Source organism: Ursus maritimus, unplaced genomic scaffold, assembly GCF_017311325.1.
Source record: "Ursus maritimus isolate PB19 unplaced genomic scaffold, ASM1731132v1 scaffold_2, whole genome shotgun sequence".
NCBI classification, from domain to species: Eukaryota; Metazoa; Chordata; class Mammalia; order Carnivora; family Ursidae; genus Ursus; species Ursus maritimus.
In genome coordinates this window covers 65,850,679-65,874,177 of record NW_024424452.1, presented here as the reverse complement: position 1 = coordinate 65,874,177, position 23,499 = coordinate 65,850,679, and the positions used below count along the sequence as shown (strand labels likewise).

The window sequence follows — 23,499 nt, the reverse complement described above, 5'->3', positions numbered from 1 at the left end:
TGTAGTTGATATTTACAGAATACTACACCCAAAAGTGAGAGAATACACATTGTTTTCAAATGCACATAGTACATTCACCAGGATAACTCGTATTCTGGATCATAAATAATTCTTAATATAGTTAGCATGATTGAAATTATATAAAATATGGTTTCTGGCTTTGGTAGAATTGCTTAGAAATCAATAAGAATAAGAACCCAAAAAACTCCCAACTATTTGGAAATTAAACAGCATACCTCTTAAAAAACATTGAGTCAAAAACAAAATTCACAGGAGCCATTAGAAAATCATTTTTAAATGAATGATAATGGAAATAAAGCATATAAAAATTTGTGAGTGCTTAGAGGGAAATTTATAACAATAAATGCCTATACTTGAAGAAAGTTAAGTCAATAACCTAAGCTTTCTTTTTAAGAAACTAAAATAAAGTAAAGTAAACCCAAAGCAAACATCAAGAGGAAACATTAGGGCTCAAAAATCAGTGAAATAGAAAACAAAAATAATGATAAAAGTGAATTATTTGAGAAAAACTGAAAGAATGGAAAACATCTTGGAAGAGTGTTAAAGAAAAAAAAGAAAGGGAAGACACAAATTACAAATATATCAACCCAAGAAAACATTAGAAAACTTGAATGGCCATTGTCAATGTCCAGATGGCCTCACTGATGAGTTCTGTCAAATATTTAAAGAAATATTACCAGTCCTACAGTCTATTTCAGAAAATAATGGAGAAGAGAACACTTTCCAACTTATTTTATAAGGGCACTCCTGTTTCAAAAACCAGGCAAAGCTATCATAAGAAGGTAGAACTATAGTCTAATATACTTGTGAACATGAGTGCAAAATTTCTTAACACAGTTTTGACAAATTCAAAAAATATGGAAAAAGAATAATACATCATGACCAAATGGAGTATATCCAAGAATTCAGTTGCATTATCATCTGAAATCATTAAACTAAATTCAGTATATTCAGAGGTTAAAGTAGAAAAACTACATGGTCATCTCAACAGATGCAGGAAAAGCATTTGCCAAAATTTAATACCCTTTCATAACTAAAACACTCAGCTGACAAGGATTAGGAGGGAACTTACTCAACTTCCTATCTATAAAAAAACCTACAGCTTATGTGATAATCAAGGGTAGAAGCTTCAGTGCTTTCTCTCTAAGATCTGGAACAGAGTAAGAATGTCTTCTCTCATCGCTTTTATTTAACATTCTACTAATGGTCTGATATAGAGCATTATAAGGCAAGAAAAACAGGTAAAAGGCAAATAGATTGGAAAGGAAGAAGTAAAACTGCTCTTATTTGTAGACATGTGCAACTTAATAAGGCTTCAGGGTACAAGGTCAACATACAAAACCAACTTTATTTGTAAGTACTACCAAGAAAAACTAGAAAATTAAAAAAAATTTTTAAAGCCTCCACAGTAGCATAAAGAATAGTTTAGGAATAGATAACTCAGGGAGGGGTCTCTAAGAAAGTGAAGAATTCTGCCAAAGAAATAAACATCCTAAGAAAACAATCAACTGATTTTGTTCAAGGGAGATGGCAGAGTAGGAAGATCCTGAGATCACTTCCTCTCACAGACAGCATCGCCTCAACTGTGTATAGTATAACTCACTTTGAGAAAAACTTGAAGACTACCGAACAGCTCTTCCATGGCTAAAGCTATATTTTAAAAACCACATCAAGAAGAGTAGGAGGTACAGAGAAAACTTGGGAACCAAACTTCAGACACGTTTACCCATAAGCAGGAGGGCTATCACAGGTTCAGAGGTCTTCTGTGAGGACTTCTATGGGGCACCCCAGCCCTGGGGATTTGCACTGGGAAGGCAAGCCTCCATAGCCTCTGGCTTTGAAAATCAATGGGGCTTAACTCGGGAGCTTTGAAAATTAGTGGGTCTTAACCCCAGGAAGGTTGGAGAGCAATATATAACAGATCATGCTCTTAAAGGGTCTATGCACAGTATCACTCCCTCTGAGACCCAGTACAGAGGCAGTAGTTTGAAAGCTTCTGGGTTATATTTGAGAGAGATTTATTGCCCAATTATAGGGTTGTGCTAGAGGATCAAAAACCTGTAGGAACTTTCTCCAATAATGGAAGAATTGGCAGATGCCATTTTTCTGGACCTCTTTCAACATAGTTGGCCTCATGCTGGAAGGCACCAGTTCTGACACTCTCCTTCTACCTTGCTAGCGCTGCAGACACCTGCCCTGTGGACCTCCGCTGGCAGGTGTCCCTCCAGAGCTGCTCCTGCCCCTCCCACCCAGATAACAGCAGACTAAAGGTTGCTGTAGAGCAGATCAGCAACCTGAAAGACACAGCCTGAAAGTAGTGGAAGACCCTCAAGCTGAACAGCGAAGAGTAAAAAGAATCTAAAAACATGAAGATATGTAAGGGACAACATCAGACTTAGTGACATTTGCATTATAAGGTTCTCGAAGAAGATAGAGAAAAGGGGGAAGAAAACTTCTTTGAAGATCTAATAGCTGAAAACTTTCTAACCTGGAGAAGGAAACAGACAGCCAAATCCAGGAAGCACAGAGAGTCCTAAACAAGATAAACCCAAAGAGATCCACGTCAAGACACATACATAATAAGTAAAATGTCAAAAATTAAAGATAAAAAATAATCTTAAAAGCAGCAAGTTATATAAAAGGGAAATGCCTTAAGTCTATTGGCTGATTTTTCAGCAGAAACTTTGCAGGCCCGAAGTGAGTGGCATGATATAATCTAAGTGATGAAAGGAAGAAAACCACAACCAAGAGGACTCTACCCAGCAAGGTTGTCATTCACAGTAGAAGGAAAGAGAAAAGAGTTTCCCAGACAAATAAAAGTAAAGCTTATTACAACTCAACTGGCCTTATAAAAAATGGTAAAGAGACTTTTTTCAGAAGAAAAGAAAGGCCATAATGAGAACTAAGAAAATTATTAAAGAAAAATTTCACTGGTAAAAGCAAACATATGGTAAAGGTAGTAGATCAGTCACTTATAAAAGTAGTATGAAGAGGTGAAAGTGGTAAAATCTGTTATATCTACAATAATTAATTAATGGATATACAAAATAAAGATGTAAAATGTGAAGTCAAACACAAAAAATGTAGAGAGTGGTAGTAAAAATACGGTGCTTTTAGAATGTGATTAAGTTAATTGAACATTAACTTTAATAGACTGCTATATACATAGGTAGTATGTGTGAACCTTATGTGAACCACAAACCAAAAACCTTTACTAGATACAAAACCTAAAGAGAAAAGAATCCAGGCTTAGCACTCAAGAAAATCATAAACTCACAAGGGAGGAAGAAGAAGAAAGGAAGCAAGAACTACAAAACAACCAGAAAATGGTTACGTGCCAGTTGTTATATGCCAACAAATGGCAATAAGTGCGTCCCTTTCAATAATTACTTTTAATGTAAATGGACTTAAAGTTCCAATCAAAAGATAAAGCGTGACTGAATAAGGAAAAAAGAAAATAAGACCCAAGTATATGTTTTCTACAAGAGACTCACTTTAGACCTTAAGACTCATATAGACTGAAAGCTAAGGGCTGAAAAAACAGACGCTGTGCAAATGGAAATGAAAGAAAAAAAAAGCTGGGGTAACAATACTCTTATCAGACAAAATAGACTTTCAAGCAAAGACTGTAACAGGAGACATAGATGGGCATTACATAATAATGAAGGGATCAAGCCAACGAGAGGATATAATGGTTATAAATTTCTATGCACCCAGCATAAGCGCACATAAACATATAAAGCAAATTAACAGACATAAAAGGAGAAATTAACATAATAGGAAAGGATTTTGGCACCCCATTTCCATCAATGGATAAATTATCCAGAAAAAAAATTAATAAAGAGGGAAATAGTGGCTTGAATGACACATCAGACCAGACGGACTTAACAGATATATATAGAACATTCCATCCAAAAACATCCAAAAAGTACTCGTGGAACATTCTCCAAGACAGATTACATAGTAAGCCACTAAACAAGTCTTAGTAAGTTTAAGAAATTGAAATCATATCAACCATCTTTTCCAACCACAACAATTTGAAGCTAGAAATCAGTTACAAGAAAAAAACTGGGAAAAAACCATGAACATGTGGAGTTAAACAATATGGTGCTGAACAACCAGTGGGTCAATGAAGAAAACACAGAAGATCAAAGCATAGATGCAGACAAATGAAAATGGAAGCGTAACAGTTCAAAATCTTTGCTGCCCAGCAAAGGCAGTTGTAAGAGGCAAATTGCCAATGATACAGGCCTACCAAAAAACAACAAAACAAGAATAATCTCAAACTATCTAACCTTACTCCTAAGGAACTAGAAAAAGAAGAACAAACAAAACCCAATGTTAGTAGAGGGAAGGAAGTAATCACACCAGAGTGGAAATAAGTAAAATGGAGACTTAAAAAAATAATAGAAAAGATGAATGGAACTAAGAGCTAGTTTGTTGAAAAGCAAAACAAAATTGATAAAAGCCAGACTCTTAAAGAACAAAAAAAGACAGGACTCAAAATCAGAAATGAAAAGTTATAGCTGACACCACAGAAATGCAAAGGGTTAAAAGTGACTACTATGAAAAATAATATGCCAATAAATTGGGCAGCCTAGAAGAAATGGATAAATTCCTCGAAGCCTAGAATCTTCCAAGACTGAAAGAGGAAGAAATAGAAAATCTAAACAGACCAATTAGTAATGATAGAATTGAATCAGTGATCAAATAACTCCCAGTAAGTAAAAAAGTCCAGGACCAGATGGCTTCATAGGTAAATTCTGCCAAACATTTAAAGAAGACTTAATACCTATTCTTCTCGAATTATTCTAGAAAATTAAAGAGCAAGGATTGCTTCTAAATTCATTCTATGAGGCCAGCATTACTGTGATTCCAAAACCAGACAAATACACTATAAAAAGAAAATTATAGGCCAATATCTCTGATGAACACAGATGCAAAATTGGCACAAAACGTTAACAAACCAGATCCAAAGTACATTAAAAGGATCATTCCCCATGATCAAATAGGATTTATTCCATGGGTACAAGGATGGTTTCATATCCACAAACAGTCAGTGACTGTATACAGCACATTAACAAAACGCAGGATAAAAATCATATGATCATCCCCATAGATGGCAGAAAAAGCATTTGACAAAATATGACATCCATTCACTCTCAACAAAATGGGTATAGAGGGAATGTACATCAACATAATAAAGTCCATAAACTCACAGCTAACAACATACCTAATGGTGAAAATTTGCAAGCTTTTCCTCTAAGATCAGGAGCAAGACAAGGATGTCCACTCTTGCCCCTTTTAATCAACAGTACTGGTGCTGTTAGCCCCAGCAGTCAGACAAGAGAAAGAAATAAAAGGAATCCAAGCTGGCGAGGGGAAAGTAAAACTGTCACTTTTTTGTAGGTGAATGATAGTATATATAGAAAACCCTAAAACTTGACCACGAAAACTATTAGAAATAATAAATGAATTCAGTAAATTGGCAGGATACAAAAGTAACATATAGAAATCTGTTGCATTTCTATGCACTTACAAGAGAAATTAAGAAAACAGTCCCATTTGCAATTGGTTAAAAAAGAAATTTCACCTAGGGTGTGAAAACCTGCACTCTGAAAACTGTAAGACACTGAGGAAAGAAATAGAAGATGATACAAATAATTGGAAAGATATACTATGTTCATGGGTTAGAAGAATTAATATGGTGAAAATGACCATTCTACCTGAAGCAATCTACAGATTCATTGCAAACCCTATCAAAATATCAATAATTTTTTCATAGAACTAAAATTTTTATGGACCCACGGAAGACCCTGAATAGCAAAAACAACCTTGAGAAAGAAGAACAAAACTGGTAGTATCCCAATTCCAGTTTTCAAGATGTAATACAAAGCTATGGTAATCAAAACAATATGGTGCTGGCACAAAAACAGACACACAGATAAATGGAACACAATGGACAGCCCAGAAATAAACCCACACTTATTCTGTCATTTCATCTACAACAGAGTATGCTAGAATATACAATAGGGAAAGACAGTTTCTTCAGTAAAGTGTGTTGGGAAAACTGGACAGCTAATGCAAAAGAATGAAACTGAACAACTTTTTTTTTTTACATCGTATACAAAAATAAACTCAAACTAGAATAAATACCTAAATATAAGACCTGAAATGATAAAACCCTTAAAAGAATATGTAAGTGGTAACCTTTTGGACAGTGGTTTCAGCAGTATTTTTTAGATCTGTCTTCTAAGGCAAGGGCAACAAAAGCAAAAATAAACAATTGAAACTGCATCAAACTAAAATGCGTTTACAAAGGAAACAGTCAACAATACGAAAAGATAACCTATTGAATGAGAGAAGATAGTTACAAAGGACCTGTCTGAGAAAGGGTTAATATCCAAGATATACAAAGAACTCCTATAACTCAATGCCAAAAAACCCCCAAATAATCTGATTGAAAAACGGGCAGAGGGCTTGAATAGACATTTTTCCAAAGAAGATCTACAGAAAGTGAGTCACAGGGGTGTAAGATACGGCATAGCAGATAAATAGTTAATAATATTGTAATAACTGTGTACGATGACAGAGGGTAATTGCATTTATGTGGTGAGCATTTTATAGTGCATGTGTTGAATAACTTATGTTGTACAACTGAAATTAGTGTAATACTATATGTCAACTATAGTTCAATGAAAAATAAATAAATTTTTAAAGATAAATTACTTCTGAATAAGTTTAAAATATGCAAGATGTTTTCGCAGAAAGCCACAGAAGATTGCATTGGGAAATTTAAAGACCTAAATAAATGGAGACTATACCATGTTTATGGAGTGGAAAATTTAATTTTTTCAGATAGTAATCTACCCCAAATTGATCCATAGATTTAATACAGTCCACTCAAAATTCTAACAGACTTTAAGAAACACATGCTGATTTAAAAATTTATGTGGAAATGAATGATTCTTAATCTGATAATACAAATTTCAACCAGTGCTCCTGAGACTATCTTACCTACAAACTATGACTTTTTTTTTTTTTTTAACTCATCTGTGATTTGGGAACAGTAAAATGTTTTGGCTTTGAAAACCTTTTCTTGGAACTACTGTTGGACCACAGTAAAGATCTTAACCATGTCAGTGATGAACTTAACAATGGCTAGACAAAAAAGTTTTTTAAGGGGCAGCAAGCTTTGGGGGTCAATTTACTTTATAGATAAGATGTGTATAGGCAATAAAATTTAACTATACTTTTAAAGGGTTTTAACTCAATTTTCTTACAATCCTTTCCTTCTCTTTTTCTTCACTTAAATAAGTGCTCCTACAGTTGTTAAGGTCTATAATGTTAAATGTTTTGGGGATTAATTTCACCTTTGAGTAAAGGGGGGAGGATATGTTTAAATGTATATGTGTATATTATCCTGGAATAGACTTTATTTGTGTTGATGTCATATTTTACAAAAGGGAAATACTTGAATCATTTACCATTCTTTATTAATGGGAACCTGTACTTGTTTTTATAGGGAAGAGTGGACAGAAGCTATTCAGGCTGTAGCAGACAGACTTCAGAGACAAGAAGAGGAGAGAATGAATTGTAGTCCAACTTCACAAATTGATAATATAGGGGAGGAAGAGATGGATGCTTCCACAACCCATCATAAAAGAAAGGTAGAGAATAGTAATTTATCCCCTACTGAGCACAATATGTTATGGAAGAAATATGCTAAAAATTGCCATTTGCAAGAAGTGTTGGCCAATGATCTTACGTTATGCAAATATATAGGTGTGGGTGGTGTTTATCCTAGTAAATCTGAAATACCTGTCATTATTTAAGACCAAATAATTAAAATGTCACCTTATTTTCATGGTTCAGCACTTAGCACTGATAGGGCTTTGGAGGTACTTGTCAACTAAAGTGCCATTGTGCTGATTTATAATTTGCATTTTTCTCTTACTGTTTTTAATACCATTTTAGAACTTGGAAATGATGTTTTCCTTAATGATTTGGTCATTTTCCATTTGGTATTTTGTACCCTCAAAGCAGAAGCAGAAATGGTTCTGGTGTGCTTTTTACCTGACGCCCCAGCTTCACTAATATCGGCAGGAAAGTGAATAGTCTGGGAAATAAGAGCTTTTTATTTTAATGGCTGCTCCTGAGCCAGTGAGGGGAAAGACTTCTCCTTCCTTGAGTGCTCCAGATTAATAAATGCCAATTTATATATTGGTGGAATTATAAATTATGTTTATCATTGCTATAGAAAATTAAAAAGCTGGCCACCTAGGTGGCTCAGTCGCTTAAGTGTCTGATTCTTGATTTCTGCTCAGGTCATGATCTCAGGGTCCTGGGATCGAGCCCCGCATTGGGTCTGCACTCAGCGGGGAGTTTGCTTTAGATTCTTTCTATCCCTCTCCCTCTCCTCCTGCTTGTTCTTTCTCTCTCTCTCAAATAAGTGAATAAATCTTTTTAAAAAAAGAAAATTAAAAAGCAAGTTCCTTATATGAAATGGTATTTTAAGATTCAAGATCTAAGTGTTCAAGTAAATGAACATACCATTTATCATGTTAGAGTATATTTGTTACAATGAATTGTAGATTTAATCTCCTTGTAGGAAAACACTAATTGTTAATGTAGTTACCCATGTAATTTGGTTTTAGCATAATGATTAAGAACTCTTTGGAGTTAGACTGCTTGAGTTCAAATCCTCCTTTTTCCAAGTGCTAAACGTGTGAACTTGATGAAGTTGTACCATTACAACCTAGAGTCTGTTAATTACTCTCTTCTTACCCCAAATCTCTGCTCTAATTTTAATAATATTCTATGCTTGATCTTGGTCAAATGTCTGAGAACTCTTTGTGTCTTCATTAAAGATTTATCCTCTATTTGTTAGTTGAAATGAATTCCTCTTTTAAGTCAACTTAACACCCCCTTGTTCTTCAGATCATTGCAAAAAACAAAAACAGAAACAATCTAGCTTTGCTCAGCAACTCAGACATAAGAAAGCTTCTCTTAGATGTGTATGCGCACATGTACACAATGAATGTAAAATCTGACTGTGGTCAGAAATTTAAAATCAGGTCCCAATGAATCTTGTCCTTGGAATTCTACACTGCCCCATTCAGTACTAGCTATATCAGCCGTACTGTTTGTACTTGGAATTCCTAAAACTCTGCTTAATAACTGGTAGTAAGAAGTTGCTGTCGAGGCGGTTACAGGTGGAAAGTGGGGAGTTTATGATACCCTAATTAGAAATATTCTTACCGATGGATGAGAAATTTGGAAATGAACATGGAAATTACTTACCAGAAAAATTTTGAATGAAGAGAGACAAACATTTTCACAGATGTAAAAATGCAAAGTACGGAGCATTCTATTTTTCTGTTAAGGCTGGTTATAAATCACTATAAAAGCATAGTGCAATTTCCTCTTTTCACAGTTACCAGTGGATTATCTTAGAATTCATCACCTTCATTAATTATCACTTGTAAATGTTTATTGTAAGTTTGTTTTGTGCTATCCTCTCAGCAGTACTCTTATATGTATTATCTCATTTAATCCTCTCAAAAATCATATGAGGTGTAGGTACCATTATTATCCCATTTTGCAGGTGATTCATCTGACATTCAGATAAGTTAAATAATCTTGTTCAAACATGTAAGGACTTTCAGTTATACACTGTAAAATTTCAGTGAGTGACTTATTTCTTATTATTGATTGATATATTATGAGCCTTTATAATCTCTGTAATTATTCTACTCATTACACAACCAAGTTATATTAGAGAACAAAATTATACAGATATTCTCTTATGATTGTACTTGGTTTCTCAAAATATTTATGTCAAGCTGTTGTACTTAGTGTTTCAGTTAATTTCATTTTATGTTGGTATACTCTTGGAAAATCAGTAGAATTTTAATATTATAGAAGAGTGATTGAAAGTGAGGTTTTTAAAACAGATTCTTTTAAGAAATCTCTCACTGAATCTGGGTCTCAGAAATTAAAAATTGATATGGTCAGAAGTATTTTGAAAATAGGGGGATTCATTGTTTTATTTGACCTATATCTGATTTCCATTGTTCTTTATTATTTCATTTCATTTTTTAAAAAATTTAAAAAAAAGATTGTATTGATTGATCGATTGAGATAGAGAGAGAGAGGGAACGCGTGAACAGGGGCAGAGGGAGAGGAAGAATCCCAGGCTGACTCCCTGCCGAGCATGGAGCCTGACTCAGGGCTCGATCTCACAACCCAGAGATCATGACCTGAGCAGGAATCCAGAGTCGTACACTCAAGCAACTGGGCCACCCAGGCGCCCTTATTTCATTTCATTTTAAGTGAGATAGTATAAAACCGTTTTAAAATGACAATGTAAAAAAAGGTAGAACGTCTGTACCACTCTTTCGTGATGGCCCTAACAACTTGGTTAAAAAGGGTAAAATAGTGCTATCACTTCCCTAGTTCCCTAGTACTACATCCTTTATGTGTATCAGGTATCATAAGAATTGCAGAAGTTCATATTATTTTTAATATCAGACTGTGAGCATAGATATTCTGAAATAAGAATGCCTTTTTTATAATTTACAGTGTACATTTTCCTCTTTGTTCACTTTTTGAAAAATGAGCAATAGGATGAGGGGCATAGGAACTACTTGTGTTAGCTCTGCTGAGAATTGTCTTAGCTATTTTCTCTTGCCTCAGGCAGAAGGATGGTCACTTCTCGTAGTGGTAGAGTATTACTCAATATCTGCTGCACAGGGTGAAAAATCTCTTAAGGAAAGACCAGATTTATGTGCTATTCTGTGTTTCAACTACAAGATGATCTTTCAAAGGAATTTGACGAGAGGACTCAGAAGTGCCTAATCTTGGTCTGCCAAGTGGCCAGTCTCTTTAGGGTCAGGTGTGTGAAGGAGCACAGCATAAAAGGATCAACAGCCGAACGGGAGTCAGAGTTCTGCCTAATTTTTAAGTGACCAACGTAAGCCTCTCTGAGAGCAGCTACTTATCATCTCCTGACTTGGTATAAAGTATAAGCAGTACATGCTACCTTCCCATTATGTCTGGCTCCAGTTCTTGGAGTTTTGTTATTTAATGGGTGGCCATGTGGAGAAAGAGTGAAGAAGTTTCAGTGGGACCTGCAGAAATCCTGTGATTTCTCATTGCCTATCCAAAGAAGGAGCCTAATCAGTGGTATAGAGGTTGGCTGGGCAAAGAGGTGAATTTCTTGAGAGGCCCCCTTTTTACTTAGTGCCCCCCCTTTTTACTTAGTGCCCCATGGGACTTTGTTTGGTTTAGCTCTTAACATTGTAAATGTATGTGGAATTTATCTTCGTTGACCAAATGTGCTGAGAGGTCTCTTGTATTCATCTAACAATTATATATTCATATTCTTTAACCTAAATTTTGGACTACATAATTCGCCGCCTTCTTATAGTCTAGTGTGTATTTGAATACATTTATTAAGCATTTGTTATGTATGCCCATGCATCTCCTAACCTAAAACAGCCTCATTGACATGCTGGAGATTATGCGAGGGAAAGAATCAAACTATGTAAAATATTTACTTAATAAATTTGGGGGATTGGGTTTTAGAGGATTAATTTTTCTGCAGAGGATCCATGCTCTCATCTTTTATTAAAATCTTACTGTCCTTTTCCCCTTAACACCATCTAAAAGAGGGAAACATTTTGTAATGGGTTATATTTCATTTGTGAAGAGTAGATAATTACTGTGTGTATCATGCTGAACATGAGCATTTGGTATCAAAGATACTTTTCAAATTTTCTGAAGTTTTGTCAAAATAGATACGAAATCTGTTCCTGATTTTTTCACATAGGATGCTTTTACTAATATTAATTTCCTTGCAAATCCCCTTTTTTTGAGGTTGACAGTCAAACTGATAGAAGCTGTGAAATTTAAAGATAAGGCTATTACATTTTCTAAAACCTCCTTTTCTCTAAGAATTGCAGTCCTTAAGGAATGTAGTAATATTTTATAATTACATATTGCTTTTCATCTGAAAATGTCACAAAGCAATTTATAAATTCCTTTCTGATTTTTATCTCTAAGAATTCAGTTTCCATTTCTGTGATATTTAATAATAGGACACAGCAAGTATCATTTTCCAGTGCATTTAGATACAAACTGAGGAGGGTACTGTTCAAATGAAGCTTTGAGCAAAAAATAACATCATAGCTTGGTTATAAGAATGATGTCTCTCAGTTGGTTATTGCCGTGGAATAAACTACCCAAATTTAACATCTTAAAACAGTAAGGATATATTACTTCTCATGATTCTGTGGTTTGTGTAGGCACTTCTGCTGGATCTCTTAAGCATTTGCATTCAGTTAGCATACAGACTGGTCTGGAAGATCCAAGAAAGCCTTTCTCAAGTTTCTGGATTCTTGGTTCGCCTCCATGTGATCTCTTGGCATATGGGGTCTCATCATCCAGGCCCCTTGTACATGGTATCTTGCCTTACGGCATGAAGACTGGCTTTCAATTATGACTTTTCCAAGAGGGTGAAAGCATAAGCTTCCAGATTTAAAGGCTGGGTCTGGAACTGGCATAGTATCGCTTTGATCATATTCTGTGTTTAAAGCAGGACACAAGGCTAGCCCAAGAAGAGGAAAAGTTGAGTCTGCCTCTTCATGGGAGGAATGGCATGTGCATACAGGGAGTCCGGGGACTAGTGGCAGCCATTGTTGGAGACTACCTAGCACAGACAGCGTTGTGGTTATACAGTATTCCTTGGTTTTTAAAAATCGATTAATGCAAACAAAATTTCTTAATACTATCAACTATTCAAATGCCATTAACCTTGTTAACTATATTCTGTATATTTAGTGCCACATGTTTGATTTTTAGTTAAATTAATAAGTGTACTTTTTTTATATTCACTGATACCTTCGCTACTTTTCTTTTGAACTGGAGATACTGTTGAATGGTTAAGACATTATAACTTGACGTTTGGAAAAATTTTCAAAATTATAGGCAGCAGATAATGTTGAAAGTGAATATAGGCATTTGTTTCTAAAATTTTTAGAAATTTACAAATATGTATATGAAGAATATTGGTGTATAGTTTTCTTGTAATGTTTTCGTCTGATTTTGATAATCAGGGTAATAATGGGCTCATAGGATAAATTGGGAAGTATTCTTTTTTCTCTTTTTCTCAACTTTCTGTAGGAGTTTATATAGAATTAGCATCAGTTCTTAAACGTTTATAGAACTCAGCAATGAAACCATCTGGCTGTAGAGTTTTCTTTGTTGAGAGTTGTTTTTTTATAATCATATATTTTTTTATTATATTATGTTAGTCACCATACAGTACATCCCTGGTTTTTGATGTAAAGTTCGATGATTCATTAGTTGCGTATAACACCCAGTGCACCATGTTGAGAGCTTTTTGACCACAAATTCAATTTTCTTAGTAGACATAGGGCTATTCATTACCTGTTTCTGTTTGAGTGAGTTTTGATAGTGTGAGGCTTTTACGGGATTTATTCATTTAATATATATTGTTGGTTTTATGGTCATAAAGCTGTTTATAATATTCCCATGTGATCATTTTAATGTCTGTAGAGTCTGTAGTGTTGTCATCTCTTTCATTCCTGACATTGGTCATTGGCGTCTTTTGTCTTTATTTTCCTGAGCAATCTGGCTAGAGGTTGATACCTTTTGTTGAACCAGCTATCCTGGTTCATAACCAGTATGTTATCCTCTACTTTTTTTTTCTTTTTAAAATTTTTAAATTGATTTCTGCTCTGATCTTTATTATTTCCTTTCTTCTCTTTCTCTTGAGTTTAATTTGCTCTTGTTCAGTTTCTTAACGTGGAAGCTGAGATCATTGATTTGAGACATTCTTGACATTTACTTCGGATGGGTGGTAAACAGGAAAAACTACAGTTATAAAATGGCAGAAAAGTCTCCACTAACTTCTGATCATCTCTAGGATAAAACCTAGATTCTTAACTTGCTATTCATAAAGCCCTCTGAACTGAATTTAAATTTAAGATGATAAACTGAGCATACCCTGTTATCTCCCCTTCTGTTTAAAAGCCCATTAAAATGGTAGTAAAGGCATTTAAAAAAGAGACAAGTCCACACAAATGAAAAGCTGAGTGGGGGGAAAAGGCATTAGTGGACAACCAATATCAAAATTATGGAAATTTGTGGAGAAACATTCATAGAGCAGGAAAAGCATGCATTAAGGGGGCTGTAGAGAGCACGTAGCAGGTCTGTTTGGCAAAATCCTGGAAATCAGCTGATGAAGGAGTGAGAAATGAAACTGAAAATAGGCAGATTAATTAGAGGCATTCTTAGACATCCTGACTTTCTATTCTGAATTGCACCAATTGCTTTCTCAGATGTACTGCTGCTTCTTAGATTTCTACTTACTGGGGCTCCAGCATTATTTTCAACATTTCTTACACACCTATCTTTCACGTCCTAGGATTTCATCCTAATTTTGTTAGAATACATTCTCAAATAGCTTCCCTGAAAGGTACTGCTCCCTTAGATGTATTTGGAAATGTTTGTGGGGGACATTTTTGATGACTATGTTATTTGGGGATAGTGGCACTACTAAACCCTGAAAAACTTGAGTCCTTGGAAAACAGTGTGGAAGTTCCTCAAAAAATTAAAAATAGAATTATTATATGATCCAGTAAATTCCACTATTGGATACTTACCTAAAGAAAACAAAAACAGTAATTTGAAAATATACATGCACACCCCTATGTTTATTGTAGCATTATTTATAATAGCTAGGTTATGAAAGCAATCCAAGTGTTAACTGATGAATGGGTAAAGAAGAGGTGGTATATATACACAATGGAATATTACTCAGCCATAAAAAAGAACAAACCATTGCTATTTGCAATGACGTAGATGGAGCTAGAGAGTATAATACTAAGTGAAGTATCAGTCAGAGACAGACAGATACCATGTGATTTCCCTCATATGTGGAATTTAAGAAACAAAACAAATCAACAAAGAAAAAAGGAGACCAAAGAAACCAGACACTTAAATACAGAGAACTAACTGGTGGTTGCCAGAGAGAATGCAGTTGGGATGGGTGGGTGAAATAGATAAAGGGGATTAAGAGTACACTTATCTTGATGAACACTGAGAAATGTATGAAACTGTTGAATCATTATATTGTACACCTGAAACTAATATAACATTGTATGTTAACTGTACTTCAGTAAAAAAACAAAAAACAAACAAACAAAAAAACTTGAGTCCTTGAAAGTGAATGAAAATGATTCTGTTTTCCTTTTGCTCCTACACTTGACTGATCGTATGACTAGCTGAGGAATTTGAGGCTCAAAATTATTGTATCCCGTGTCTGAGAACTGCTTAAATTATTTCTAGTATCCATGATTGCTGGTGAGGCAACCATTGCCAGTCTGATTCTTATTCATTTAAGTGTGCTTAGAAATTGGTAAAATTTGCTTTTGAGTAGATACTGCAAACATATACCTATTTTTTAATAAATAAATTGCATCAAATATTTCATACTATATTTTTAAATTTGTATTTTTCAGACAATGAATGATTTTGACTATTTGAAACTGCTAGGTAAAGGCACTTTTGGGAAAGTTATTTTGGTTCGAGAGAAGGCAAGTGGGAAATACTATGCTATGAAGATTCTGAAGAAAGAAGTTATTATTGCAAAGGTAATTGATTCCTAGATTTTTGCTTATGGTATACACTCACGTGTGTTCACCCATACACACAACTAAAGTGTAGAAATTCCATTAAAGTAACCAAAATGTTGATTGTAGGCTGTGGTTGCAATAGTATCTGTATATCAGTATTTATTTATAACGTTAAAAATTTCAGAAGTTTAAAACATTATCTGGATGTCATATACTGAAGCTATTTTACTCCCTTGAGGAGGTAAAAATATTTGTTCTGCGTTTGTGTATTTGGGGGAATGTTTTGACTGTTTGTGACCTATGTCACTAATTATACTAGTGTTGCTCTTGGATATTTTCCCCCAACATTCTGAATTTTTTATTATTAAATAGAAAAGTAATTCAAATAGCATAGATGACTTGCACCTATAAATTATACAGCTTATATAACGATGAATGGGAAAGCATCCTTAATAGATTTGAAAATACAAGGATCATGAAACTAAAAGAAATAATAGTCTTTGAAATTCTTTCAGGAACTCTTAACCCCTACCTCCCCCGCCTCCATAACTTTATTCAGCTTAGACATACATAGATAACTAACATGTTAACGATACCCGTTCTCACTCAGAATCCTAATTCCCTCAATAGACAAATTTGATGTATTTTACAAATTGGTCCACACTCTATGTTTCATTTAATTCAGTGAATGTTACATAATATTATCGGTATACTTTATGGACTACATTAACTGTCAAACCACAGTTGACCCTTGAACAACATGGGGGTTAAGGGTGACTCCCTGCTAGTCGAAAGTCCACATGTAACTTTTGACTCTCCCCAAATTTAACTACTGTCTACTATTGACTGAAAGCCTTTACGACATGAAGAGTCAGTTAACACATATTTTGTATGTCATATGTTTTATATACTGTATTCTTACAGTGAAGTAAGTTAGAGAAAAGAAAATATAATTAAGAAAATCATAAGGAACAGAAAATACATTTATAGGACTGTACTGTATTTATAGAAAAAAATCCACGTGTAAGTGGGCCTGCACAGCTCAAACACATGTTCACGGGTCAGCTGTATCGTTTCTTCATCCGGAGTGTATTGCTCCACACACTTGGTGAAGCTGTGCTCCCCTCGTCTTTGTACATTTGTTTTCATTTCAACTCTTACACAGGTCTGTGTCTGGTATTGGAAATAACACTGACCTTGGAATCACACAGGCCTGGATTCACATCCCAGCTTTGCATCTTCCCATCTAATGACCTTTAACAGCCAGTTTTGGTGGGAGTACTGCTCCTTTAGAGACATTTGCAGTGTTTTGGGGGAGCATATTTGCTTATCACAGTGAATCAGGGGAAGAGAAACTCCTGACCATCACCAGGTGGAAGCCACGCTTGGTCAGTGTCCCGCAACAGAGCAGCCCAACAGAGCCTTGCGTTTTTCATTTGCAAAATTTCACTTGTTAAAAAGAAAAACAGTCACTTAAAGTAATGAGCCCTGGGAGTTGTATGCAACTGATGAATCACTGAATTCTACCTCTAAAACTGTTAATACAGTGTATGTTAACTAAATAGAATTTAAATAGAAAGTTTTTTAAAAAGGTATTCCTGGACAGGAATGTTGAGGATTAGGATATGCAAGGTATTTAGCATAGTACCTGATACTTACTATTCATTAAACTGATATTATCTGGGAGGTAGTATAGAGCCATTTACTAAATGGTCCCAAACAAATTACGCAACTTTTTATGCCTTTATTTCCTCATTTGCAAAATGGGGTAATATAGTGCCTATCTCATAGAGTTGTTGTCAGGATTAAATGAATGAATAAGTGTAATAGCATTTGCCGTAAATAAAATTGAATTAAGATTAAATGAAAATAAATATGTGATCGCTGTAAGTATTGGCTATGGTTATTATTACTCTTACCATCTACCGTGTGTCAAGCATCAGTAAATACCATGTCTGTTCTGTTTGTTTCTTCTGTGCGTTAGCCTCACTTGGAACATGTCTTCCCTTACTAATTAATTATACTTTCTGAGTAACTCTACAGAACTGGGTATATTTTACAAGTGATAGCATATCCAGCTTGGTGTACTATCCTTGACCACCAAGTCCATTTATCTGTTTCTTGAAAGAAAATATGTCTGCTTATAGTAAAATGATTAACACTATAATGTTTTAGAGTCTTAACAGGACCTGGGGTTTGAATCCTGATGTGCCCATTGCAGAGCCTCATCTCAGGGACTAAGTGGTGTCCATGTGCCTTAATACTGTTGACGTTAACACTGATCACTTGATTAAAGCATTGTCTACCACGTTTCTCCACTATAGAGTTATTTCCCATTGTAATTAATAACTATCTTAGGGGTGATACTCTGACACTATGCTGGTATTTTTTTTTCTTCTTAAAATTTGCCCACTCATTCTTATTTCCCTCATTCTTTATGCATTTATTCTATTCAGTCTAACTAAAGGTTTGATAATATTATCTTTTCAAAGAACCAACGTTTACTTTCATTGATTTTTCTCTGTTTTTCTATTCTCTATTTTATCTTTGCTCTAATCATTATTATTTCCTTCCTTCTGCTAGATTTAGCTTTAGTTTATTCTTTCCTTACTTCCTGAAGTTGTAAAGTTAGGTTGTGGATTGGAGATCCTTTTCTTTTCTTTCCTTTTCTTTTCTTTTATTTTTTTTTCTTTTTTCTTTTCTTTTCTTTCTTTCTTTTTGTGAGAGAGAGTGTATGCAAGTTGGGGCGGAGGGGCAGAGGGAGAGGGAGAGAATCTTAAGCAGGTTCCGTGCTCAGCACAAGCCCGACACGGAACTTGATACCAGGACCCTGAGATCATGACCTGAGATGAAATCAAGAGTCGGCTGCTTAATCAGCTGAGCCACGCAGGTGCCCCAAGATCTTTCTTCTTTTTAAATGTAAGCATCTGTGGCTATAATTTCCCACTTAGCACTGCTTTTGATGTATCCCATAAATTTTGATATATTAGATTTTTCTTTTCATTCTTCTCTCAGTATTTTCTAATTTAATTTCCCTTGTGATTTCTCCTTTGAGCCATTGATTAAGACTATTTTAATTTCTATAAATTTGTAAATTTTCCAGTTTTCTTTCCGTTCAAACTTTATCCCATTGCTGGTAGAGAAGATACTTGGTATGATATCTATCTTTTTAAATCTACTGAGACTTAATTTGTGGCCTAACATATGGTGTATCCTGGAGAATTTTCCACATGTACTTGAAAAGAATGTGTAATCTGTTGCTGGGTAAAATGTTCTGTGTGTGTTTGTTAGATTAGTTGGTTTATTGTGTTAAGTCCTCTATTTCCTTACTTCTGTCTGGCTGTTCTGTCATTATTGTGTGTAGGGTAGTGAAGTCTCCAACTATTAGTGTAGAACTATTTCTCATTTTAATTGTCTCATTTTTGCTTCATGCATTTTGTTGGTTTGTTGTTAGGTACATAAATGTTTATAATTGTTATTTGTTGCTGGATTGAACCTTTTATTTAAATACATAATGTCATTTTTTGTCTTTTGCAACTTAAAAAATTTTTTGTCTGATAATGAAATAGCCACCCCTGCTCTCTTTTGGTTATGTTTGTAAGAAATATTCCATCCTTTCATTTCAACATATTTGTGTCTTTGGCTATAAAGTAAGTCATATTTTGGTCATTTTGTTGTTAAATCCATTCTGCCATCTCCTATCTTCTGATTGGAGGGATTAATCCATTTACATTAAAATACTTGAAGGAATTCTGTCACTTTGCTATTTTTTTCATATGCTTTTTACTTTCTTTGTCCCTCATGGTCTGCATTATGCACTGTCTTATGTTTAGTTGATTTTTTTTCCAGTGAAACATTTTAATTCCCCTCTCATTTCCTTCTCTGTATATTCTATAGCTATTTTCTGTGTGGTTACCATGGGGATTACATTTAACATCCTAAAATTATAACACTCTAATTTGAATTTATACCACCTTAACTTCAATAAGATACAAAAACTGCTTCTCTGCTGCTATGCTACTCTAGTCAACCCTTTTAAGTTATTGATGTTATAAATTACATCTTTATTCTTTTTGGAGCAATTGTAAATGGGATTGTTAATTTCTTTTTCTACTTTTTTATTGGTGTATAGAAATCCAAGAAATTTCTGCATATTAATTTTGTAACCTGCAACTTCACTGAATTAATTAATCTGCTGTGGTGGTTTTTTGGTGGAGATTTTAGGTTTTTCTATATATAGTACCATGTCACTGCAAATAGTGACAGTTTTACTTCTTTTTTACTTACTTGGATGCCTTTAATTTGTTTTTCTTGTTTTATTACTATGGCCTGGACTTCCAGTACTATGTTGATTAAAAGTGATGAGGGTAAGACACCCTTGTCTTGTTCCTGATCTTAGAAGAAAGGCTGTCAGTTTTTTACCATTATGGTATTAGCTGTGGGTTTTTCATATATGGCCTTTATTATGTTGAGGTATGTTCCCTCTAAACCTACTTTGTTGAGAGTTTCTATCATGAATGGATGTTGTATTTTGTGAAATGCTTTTTCTGCATCTGTTGATATGATCATATAGTTTTTATCCTATCTCTTGTAGATGTGATATATCATATTGATCGATTTGCAAATATCAAACTACCCTTGCATCTGGAATAAATACTTGGTTGTGGTGAATGATTTTTTTAATGTACTGTTGAATTTGGTTTGCTGGTTTGCTATTTTGTTAAGGATTTTTGCATCCATGTTCATCAGAGATATTGGTCTATACTCTTTTTTGGAATATCTTAGAATAATGAGTATTAATTCTTTAAATGTTTGGTGGGAGTCACCTGTGAAGTCCAGCCAAAAGTCCTGGACTTTTGTTTGTTGGGAGTTTTTGGTTATTGATTCAGTTTCATTTCTAGAAATTGATCAGTTCAGATTCTCTATTTCTTCCTGATTCAGTTGGAAGATTATGTTTCTAGGAATTTATCCATTTCTTTTAGGTTATCCCATTTGTTGGCATAATTTTTTATACAATTCTTTTATAATCCTTTGTATTTCTGTGGTGTTGATTGTATTTCTCCTCCTTTATTTCTGCTTTTATTCAAAACCTTTCTTTTCTTGATGGATCTAGATAAAGGTTTATCATTTTTGTTGATATTTTCAGAGAACCAGCTCCTGGTCTAATTGATTTTTTCAATTTTTTAAAATCTCTATTTCACTTATTTCTACTGTAATAATTATTACTTCGTTCCTTCTACTAGCTTTGGGATTAATTTGTTTTTCTTTTTCTAGCTCATTTAGGTATAAAGTTAGGTTGTTAATTTTAGACTTTAAGTTTTTTTTTTTTTAAGATTTTATTTATTTATTTGAGAGAGAGAGAATGCTGTGGATGTGGATGAGCCAGGGGGAAAGGAGGGGCAGAGGGAGAGGGAGAAACAGACACGCCGCTGAGCAGGGAGCCCAGTGTGGGGCTCGATCCCAGGACCCTGAGATCATGACCTGAGCCAGCGCTTAACCAACTGAGCAAGCTAAGTGCCCCAAGATTTTTCTTGTTTCTTGTGGTAGGCCTGTATTGCTATAAAATTCCTTCTTAGAATTGCTTTTGGTATGTCTCCAAATTCTGGATCATGTGTTTTCATCTGTTTCCACATGTTTTTTAATTTGTTCTTTGATTTCTTGGCTTGCCCATTCATGTTGTTTAGCCTCCACCTGTTGTTTCCAGATTTTGTCTTGTGGTTTTGTATCACTGTGGTCAGAAAAGATGGATGATATGATTTGTCTTCTTAAGTTTATTGAGACTTGTTTTGTGGCCTAACGTGTGATCTATCCTGGAGAATGTTCCATGTGCACATGAATAGAATGTTTATTCTCTTGCTTTTGGCTGAAATGTTCTATATATGTCTATTAGGTCCATCTGGTCTAATGTGTTATTGAAAGCCACTGTTTCCTGGTTGATTTTTTTGTCTGCATGATCTATCCATTGATTTAAGTGGGATGTTAAAGTCCTCTCCTTTGTGTTACTGTCAATTTCTGCCTTGACATCTGTTAGTAATTGCTTTATGTAATTTACACTTAAAATTTCTGTAATTTACAATTATGATATCCTCTTGTTGAATTAATCTCTTTATCATTGTGTGATGCCCTTTTTTTTGTCTCTTCCTACAGTCTTTGTTTTTAAAGTCTAAATTTTCTGATATAAGTATTCCTAACCTGACTTTTTTTTTCACTTCCATTTGCATGGTATATGTTTTTCCAGCCCTTCCCTTTCAGTCTGTATGTGTCTTTAGGTCTGAAGTGTGTTTCTTACTGGCAGAATAAAGATGGTTCTTGCTCTTTATCCATTCAGTTGCCCTTTATCTTTTGCTTGGAGCATTTAGTCCATTTACATTTAAAGTAATTATTGATTGGCATATATGTATTACCATTTTTTAAAGTTGTTTTCTGGTTGTTTCTGTAGTTCTTCTCTGTTCCTTTCTTTTTCTGTTGATCTTGTCCCTTGTGGTTTGATGGCTTTCTTTAGTGTTATGCTTGGATCCCTTGCTCTTTATGTTTTGTGTATCTGTTACAGGTCTTTGATTTGTGGTTACCATTAGGTTTGTGTATAACATGTTTATAGCAGTCTATATTAAGTTGATTATTAAGTTCAAACACATTTTAAAAGCACTAAATTTTTATTCCTCTTCTGTGTTTTATGTATATGATGTCATATTTTACATCTTTTGATTTTGTGTATCCCTTGACTGGTACAATTTTTTTAGATATAATTGATTTTACTACTTTTGTGCTTTAACCTACATACTGGCTTTATAAGTGATTAATCTATTACTTTTATTGTATGTTTGCTTGTAACTGTGAAATTGTTTCCTTTCATAATTTTCTTACTCCTGATTATGGCCTTTTCTTTTCCACTCAATTCCCTTTAACATTCCTTGTAATACTTGCTTAGTGGTAATGAACTCCTTTAACTTTTGTCTGGGAATCTCTTTTATTTCTCATTCTATTCTGAATGATAACCTTGCTGGGTAGAGTATTCTTGGTTACAGATTTTTACTTTATAACATTTTGAAGATATCATGCCACTCTCTTCTGGCCTACAGAGTTTCTGCTAAAAAATCGGCTGATAGCCTAATGGGGTTTCCATTGTATATAACTTTTTTCTCCTGCTGCTTTTAAAATTCTTTGTCATTACTTTTGACATTTTAATTACCATGTGTCTTGGTGTGGACCTCTTAGGGTTGATTTTGTTGGAGTTCCTCTGTGCTTTGTAGATCTGTATGTCTGTGTTCTTCCCCAGATTAGGGAACATTTCAGCTCTTATTTCTTCAAGTAAGTTTTCTGCCCCCTTTTCTCCCTCTTTTCTTTCTGGGATCCCTGTAATGTGAATATTATTATGCTTGTTGGAGTTGCTGAGCTCCCTTGGCCTGTTCTCACTTTTCATTGTTATTTTTTCTCCTTGCTTCTTGGCTGGTTTCTTTCCATTACCATCTTCCAGATTGCTGGTCTATTCTTCTGCACTTTCTAATCTGCTATTGATTTCCTCTAGTGTATTTTTTTTATTTCAGTTATTGACTTTTTCATCTCTGGTTCTTATGTTTTCTCTTTTTGTTGAGGTTCTCACTGAGGTCCTCTACTCTTTCCTCAAGTCCAGTGAATATCTTTATGATTATTACTTTGAATTCTTTATCAGGCATATTGCTTTTATCCATTTTATTTATCCCTTTTGTTTTGATTTTTGTCTTGTTCTTTCATTTGGAACATACTCCTCAGTCTCCGTATTTTGTCTAACTTTCTGTGTTTGTTTCTGTGTATTAGGGAGGTCATCTACATCTCCTGG

At 34.5% G+C, this 23,499-nt stretch overlaps 1 protein-coding gene across 7 annotated transcripts in view; it reads left to right on the top strand.

Annotated features, from left to right (window-relative positions):
• The window catches only part of AKT3 (AKT serine/threonine kinase 3), a 306,055-nt gene that overhangs the window by 167,787 nt on the left and 114,769 nt on the right, over window positions 1–23,499 (top strand). For 6 of the 7 annotated variants that reach the window (XM_008694783.2, XM_040636074.1, XM_008694786.2 and 3 more), the window contains 2 exons: window positions 7,547–7,691; window positions 15,570–15,701. In XM_008694783.2, the coding sequence (XP_008693005.1) occupies window positions 7,547–7,691; window positions 15,570–15,701 (277 nt within the window). The remainder of the gene's footprint in view (window positions 1–7,546; window positions 7,692–15,569; window positions 15,702–23,499) is intronic. The other variant, XM_040636075.1, reaches the window with a different exon arrangement.